The 7305-nt window shown below is 34.4% G+C and overlaps 1 protein-coding gene across 1 annotated transcript; it reads left to right on the plus strand.

Annotated features, from left to right (window-relative positions):
• Nucleotides 1–3599: 3599 nt before the first annotated feature.
• Nucleotides 3600–5322, plus strand: LOC131065751 (pentatricopeptide repeat-containing protein At1g62350). The gene is made up of 2 exons (XM_058000376.2): nt 3600–4235; nt 4710–5322. The coding sequence occupies exons 1-2, from the start codon at nt 3882–3884 to the stop codon at nt 5109–5111; spliced, it is 756 nt and encodes a 251-aa protein (XP_057856359.1). The 5' UTR covers nt 3600–3881; the 3' UTR covers nt 5112–5322.
• The last annotated feature ends 1983 nt before the right edge of the window (nt 5323–7305 follow it).

The raw sequence follows: 7305 nt of genomic DNA on the forward strand, positions 1-7305 counted from the left end.
GACCACTACTCAAGCTTCCCTTATTTTTGCCACCTCTCAAAATCTAGCTTTATTGTTGATCCTCCAAAGTTGTCTTGTTGAAAGTGTTTTGGCCACTCAAGTTTCTCTCATTTTGGTTACCTCCCAAGTTCTGTTTGTCATATTTCTCCTCTATAGCTATACTTACCTATTCATCTATTTTCGATCTCCCACTTCTCATAGTTGGAATTTACATTCACATGCATAGTTATTTTTGACCTTCTTTAATACAGTTAGCTAAATCATTCGCTATAAACCCTTTGTGAATTTCAAGGGTAGAATAAGCTATACCAACCTCATTACTAACATCACCTCCAACAATTTCAAGTGATGTAGCACGGAGATATTTGACATTAGGAGATTCTAATACATTCAACAACTTCTATTCAAAGGGTTTCCCATCATTTTCCTTAGGCACCTCCTTATCTTTTTGTTCTTCCTTTCTATAGTGGGGTTTATTGAATTTATTGAGCAAATGTCCAAATATAGAGAAAGTTTGGCAATAAGACCTTAAATTTTAATACTATATTTATTGAGTAAATTTTTGAAACTCTGAATGTAAAACTATTTGTGAATGAAGTACCTTGTTTGATTAGACATCAATAAAAAATATTGGCAAAAAATAATTTTCTTTTATCCTTAGTAACCTTTTTAATTCACAAAAATTGATCAAACAAATTGCTAATGCTTTGTATAATGGTAGCATCCCAATATTCTTGCAAGAGGATTGGCAACCTTACCAAGGTAAGAATAACAACACAAAGATTAGCACTTGGGTTGAACCTAGGTTTCCATTTGCACAAAGATAGGTTGTTTTGACTTTAATGACCATAAAATCGAGGCCCATCAACTAAAACCATACACATATCATCGTAAGAAAAAAAAATTAAAAAAAATTCTTGACATGACACTAATAGTGAGGCATGCTTGAACTTCCAAACATTGTTAGCCCATTTCTTGACCAAGTTAATGTGAAGTAAAAGGGAGAAAAACTTACTAAGAATATTCTTCATAGTTAAAACTATTGTTAGTGTGAAAATAGGTATATCTTATCCAGTTTCCCTTTTTGTAGTATGAACAAGAGACATTAGCTAACTAGTTCCTAGTTAGGCTCTTTTCACATATGTTCACATGTAAAGTTTACTTAGTGAGTTAGGAATCTTGTTAGAAATACATGTGATCTTATCGCCTAGTTGTCGTATGATATAGGATTAAGAAAATTGTCACCATCCTAGTTATTCCTATCTCTCAATCTTGTCTATATAAGCAATGTCTCATATCTACACTGTAATTCACATCCATATTCATTGATCATATTTGCACCCACTATTGGAAATTTTACATGCTCTTGCTTCTCTCTCTTGTGGAATGATATTTTGGTTTTGCAGGTGATCTTGGGAGCTTGCATCCTTGGGTGACTTGAACATGGTGTCATAGCTTTAGATCTACAATTCTCATTCTCAAATTTTAGAGTGATTTGGGCTTGAGCTTTTTGTAGGTTTAAAATCTTGGTGGATCTTGAAAAGTTGAGTATACTTTTCTCTTTCACTCAAATATGACCTAGAGAATAAAAAATTGATAGAAATACTAGATGTTAGCGGGGTCCTCTTTGTGGCTTTGTATTGTAGGTTTATTTTGGAGCCGGTTGGTGCAAATCTAAGCTCACCATTGAGTTTACAATGTCCAAGAAAGTTAATTTTTCTTTTTTATTTGTTCAAATTAGACATGTGAAGATAGATCTATAAGGATTTGAAGTTGAGAGTTGGTTTCCAAATCCAAAAGGCACCTACAAATTTGGAGCATTTTGGAGCAAAATAGTCCCTACCATCATGTCTAGAAGGTCCAAGAACCCTAAGATCAATTGTTAAATCATCAAATTTGGAGCACTTTGCCCCAAGTTCTCAAAAAAACTTAGGCCCTCACCACTAGTAGTAGTCGTGTAATCATGTCATTTATACATTTGTTTTAGGTAGTTACAAAAGGTACGATCTAAAGGATTTATTTTTTTAATATTTAATTCTTTAATACTTTATTTTAAAAAAAATTGTGACAAAAAATTGTTAGTCCCTGACACATTTGATAGAGTATTACATGGTACCTACCTTACATGACAATACTATATGGTGCCTTTTCTTTATCTCCCACCACTTGCCATGATAGAAGATCACCATTTGTTAAAAAAAAAAAAAAGGCATAAAATAACACACTCCAACAACTAGATTTTGATTGCTACAAACCTTAGAGGATATTTTAAAGAACATTTCATCATGTGAAGAATATTTTATCAAGTGTAAAGAATATTTCAATGAAAATAATATTTCATCAACTAAAAGAATATTTCATCCATTTCAATATCAATGTTAGCATGTCATCATTGGGCCTTCTCAAAAATTGACACCCCTCTCCAATGCAATTTTCTTTTTTGGGGTTCAATTTTGAACAACCATAACTCAGGCTTAAAACTTGCTTTTTTAGAGCTTTTTTAAATTTATGGCAAAATTTCATGCTCTTTCTAGTGGAAAAATTAGTTTTTAATAGTGCCTAATTTTTTAGAAGACGTAGATTCTCACTGGTGTTGCTAAGTAATTCTTGTTTTGGGAACCTTTGAGGCTTTGTTTAAGTTCCTACAATAACATTTTTTGATGTAGTTTTTTTGAAAGCGCATACTTTTTGTGTACTTATAGTGATATGATTTGGTTAATCTCATTTTATTAAAATATTATGCTTTGATTTGAATTGACACTTGTAGTTGTCATTAAACAACAATTGAACACAAGATGTTTTCCTACAAATAATTAAAACAAGAAGATAGTGAGGAACAAGGAACAAGGAACAACAATCTAAATACTGTTTTTAAAATTTAGACTAGATAGAAATTTTATATTTGCTTTAATAAAGACATCTTTTAATTTATAAGCACTTTTGTGCAATATTTGATAAGAGCCATTACAATTTTGTTAGATATTATAAATTGGAACAATTCATTGAATATGAAGTAAAAAAAAATGTATATTCAAAGAGAGAACAAACACACATATTTGCACTACCAATCAAAGGGACATTAATTTGAGTTCATTTCGAGATGGGTGCATATATTGTAAACAATAGCTAGAAATTAAATTTGTATATGAAATATGTGTCAAAGGTCACTTAGAGTGTGAATTATTGCACACACATTTTACTACCCGTTTAGTTTCAAGTGAATGTTTTATATATTTAAAGTGTAGTTTTCAAATTATTGTGTTCAAGATAAAATAACAAGAGTTTACATTTTGTATAAGTTGTATTTAGATTGTAATATGTTGATAATATTTAAAAAGTGTTTGAAATCGAATTGAGTAATTTGTTTATATATACATTAAGAACAAAATAAATTTAAATTATATCAATTTCAATTAACTAAAAAATAACATATTTGATTTGACCAAAATACATGAACTATTGAATCCCATAAAAACCTATAAACCATTGATAGATTGAAAATATTTAAAAACTTCATACAAACATAATTTAAAAACTACACAATAAAGAAGACCAACATGCAATTAACAATTTGATCATCTTGCAACCCTCTTGAATAACTAATCTCATCTAGGGATGCACGAACTTTGATCGATCACACACCTAAAAAACCCCTCTCCAAATTATAGAGCTAAATCTGATCCATCCTCGCTCACAAAATCACTCTTCAAAAACTATAATACTTTGTAATGGAGTTGAAGCCATGAGTTATCTAAAACTGTTTGATTTAACCCAACAAAAAACCCACAAAATCCAATGCCAAGGTGATAAGGTGAGGTAACCTTCCTCAAGGATTTCCTTCAATTTTAGTGGCTTCTCTTAATAATTTAGGATTTTAACCCATGGCTTCAGTTCCGGTCAAAAATTTGGTTCCTGGTTGCAGAGAAAGAGGTTTAGGTTTATGTTATCTGGAACGCCATCAGCGTCAAGAAGCAGGGTGCAGGATTTTATGTAGTTTGAGGGACAAGGGAAAGTCCAGGAGGCCTTTAAGCAGAGAGAGAAGGATTTTGACCACCGAGGCAATTCAAGCCATTCAGGCTCTCAAGAGGGCTCATAAACGCATTTCCCCTCACCACAATGAACAACAACTAGTAGATCATGTCTGCATTACAAAATTCTCTCGGCTTCTCAAGACCGATCTTCTGGCTGTACTTGCAGAGCTTCAGAGGCAAAATGAATTTGAATTGGCTATTCAGGTACTACTTCAGTTTTATTTTCAACCTCCCTCCTATTTGTATTCATTTTCCCTGTTGTAATTGTAAGGAAGAGTTATTGGAAAAAACAGTATTTTGTAGTTGGTACCCAATAGTTTTTCTTCATTTTAGTATTACGGAACACTATGTTAAGCAGCAGTCTCTGTAACTGTTTTACACACAGAGGATTGCTTAATCAAGGGCATTTGCTAAAAAATACTTGTTTTTATTTTAAATTTTGGATGCCCTAAATAACTAACATGTGGACTGTTTAAACTCTCCATGGGGCATTTCTGCATTACACTCTACCTGGTCACTTGCTCCATTGTAATAGCCCAGAATACCATATGCCCATATGCTCATTTGAGAAAGCTGATAAAACTGCTACTCTCCTTGGGCTAAAATTGAGCATAGTGTATAATTTTGAAAATGGGTCTTAGGTCTGATAGTCTGACCCCATTTTTCATTTGTTTTTAGGTATTTGATCTTGTGCGCAAGGAATTATGGTATAAGCCAGACCTGTATCTGTATGCTGACATGGTACTGATGTTGGGAAAGAACAAACTAATTCATCAGGTCGAATTGCTGTTCTCACAAATGAAAGAGGAGGGTTTAGAGCCCAATACCAGAGTTTGCACCGAGTTATTGTGTGCTTATACAGAAGCTGGCATGACTGAAAAAGCTATAGAGATTTATGAAATGATGAAGCAGCACTCAGGATGTAAGCCAAACGAATTAACATTCACAATTTTGGTTAGCAGTTTAGAAAAAGTTGGAGAGAAAGATGTTGCAAACCTTATTAGAAGGGATGCTGTTGAACACCTGAATCATCCCAAGAAATTTCTGGAAAGTTTAATAGATAAACAAATCACCCATTAATTTATATTCCTTAATTTTATGTGTTTTTCAATTCATTTTATCACAACCAGTGGTGCTTTCATATCAATGATATATGGAGGAGGAGCTAGGTGTTAATAAAAACTTGGAGTTAGATCACCCATTAATTTTTATTCCTTAATTTTGTGTGTTTTTTCAATTCATTTTATCACACTCAGTGGTGCTTTCATAGCAATGATACATGGAGGAGGAGCTAGATGTTAATAAAAACTTGGAGCTAGATGTTAAAAAAACTTTTCCAGCATATCTTAGGATATGTTAAACTGCTGCCCGAAAACAGCCAGTGTGTTGTGGTCAGCCCAGCAGCTGTATAAGATCTTCTTGAAAGTTATGGCTCTGAAACTACCAAGAAACTATTACAGACGCATGCACATTTATAGCACTTTTTTTTTTTTTGGCTGGGTCATTTATAGCACTTTTGTTGTTGAAAGTTTCACAAAGTATTAGAAGCATATATCAAAAGACATGATTAGATGTAAAGCCATATGTTAAGTGGTCATAAAAATCATTGTGCACTTGGTAATCAGAAACTTGTCTTTGGCAGTGTTGCTCTGCTTTCCATTTTTTCTCAATAGACACATTCGTGAGCCATATGTTATCAGGCATGTAAGAAATTGTGGACCAGCATACATTCCTATGTAATAATGACTGGATCTCCAACTAAAACAGAGTCTTGTGATTAAAAGACTATTAATTCCCCATGTTTTTGGTGTTTGGATTTCTCCACACAATTAATATCAAGTATAAATTAATAGTCATTGTTAATCTATAATTATTTAATAGAAATAATAAATAGAATATTATAAACATCTCTCTTAATGCAGTTGCAGACAATCTTTCATAGAAACTTCAAACAAAAAGTTCTAAACAAATAGGGCTTCTCTCGCTATTATTCTCCATTTCTTGCTTGTACAAGCTTTAGAAAAACTTTAAAAATTAGACAAAAGTTTGATTTATTAATTGACTTGCCTGAAGCATATCTAGAGTAACTGTAAATTGCATATTTCCTTTATCTACAAAATATATGATCTAGTGCAAACTTAAAAATTAAGGCTTTGAAGTTCGACTTGTTCTTTATTAGTCCCTTAGTGCATTCATTGGGAACAATGTCAGCCAATGAAATGAGGGATTGCTAGACTCTGACAATTAAAAACAAGCTCCATTAACAACAGTGATTGATGATAGAAACAAAGGTAATTTCAATCATAATAGGTTCCCACTCTGCAAGTTTTCAAAATTCAAACCCCTACTGTTCATGGTGGACTCTGTTGGTGGGGATCTTCCCCCACCGCCTACGGACCCCGTTTTGGACTCTGCGATGCTGACACTGTCTGTCACATCCTCTCCTGGTCCCACGGTGGATCCTCCCTCCGGTTTGACTGTGATTCAGCTTGACGGTTCTTCTTCAGAGAGCTCTCTAGTCACGCCTGTGGTTTCTAAGCCTATATCCGACGTGTTGGTTGTTCATGATAAACAAAATATCTCGAAACCTCTTACTATTAACACGAATCTCAAAGGCTGGAAAAACGTGTTGGTCAGAAACACTGAGATTGTGGACCCCAACATCGTCCCTGTCTACTCGCAAATTGAGGAGGGAATGTCTTTAGAGCTCTTGGACGTTGTTTTGGACCGCATTTTGCAGATCATGGCTAATGCTCTGGTGGGAAAATTCTTCTCCTTGTTCCCCATGGTGGAGATGGTTAGAAAATGGGTCAAGGACAAATGGAAACTGAAAGGGAGTGTTTCTGTTAGCGTCATGCCTGGAGCCCTCTTCCTCTTCAAATTCACTGCTGAGGAGGATGTCGTTCTTGTCCTCTCTGGCTGCTGGTCCTATGGTCGAAACAATCTTTCCCTTTGTCGTTGGAAGGCTAGTTTTGACCCAGCGGTTGACTTACAGAAAACTGCTCCGGTTTGGGTTCGGCTCCCAGGGCTCCCCCTTGAATACTGGGATGGGATGAGTCCATCTTTAAATGGATTGGGAATTCCTTTGGTCATTTTGTTGGTGTTGATGAAATCACCATAACCAAATTGTGCTTGGTCTATGCTCGTTTCTGTGTTCAAGCTATTGTGAGCATGACTCTCCCCAACTTTATAACCCTCAAATCTAGGCTTAGTAGCTGGACTCAAGCCCTTGTTTATGAAAATGCCACCTTTTTCCGTCAAAAATGCCGCAAAA

The sequence above is a fragment of the Cryptomeria japonica genome, chromosome 7, assembly GCF_030272615.1.
Source record: "Cryptomeria japonica chromosome 7, Sugi_1.0, whole genome shotgun sequence".
NCBI classification, from domain to species: Eukaryota; Viridiplantae; Streptophyta; class Pinopsida; order Cupressales; family Cupressaceae; genus Cryptomeria; species Cryptomeria japonica.

What these genes read in the sequence shown, in the direction of transcription:
- LOC131065751 (XM_058000376.2), top strand. Translation starts at nt 3,882, where the DNA reads ATGGCTTCAGTTCCGGTCAAAAATTTGGTTCCTGGTTGCAGAGAAAGA. An exon ending in AATTTGAATTGGCTATTCAG is followed by an intron (nt 4,236 to 4,709) that starts GTACTACTTCAG and finishes ATTTGTTTTTAG; the next exon opens with GTATTTGATCTTGTGCGCAA.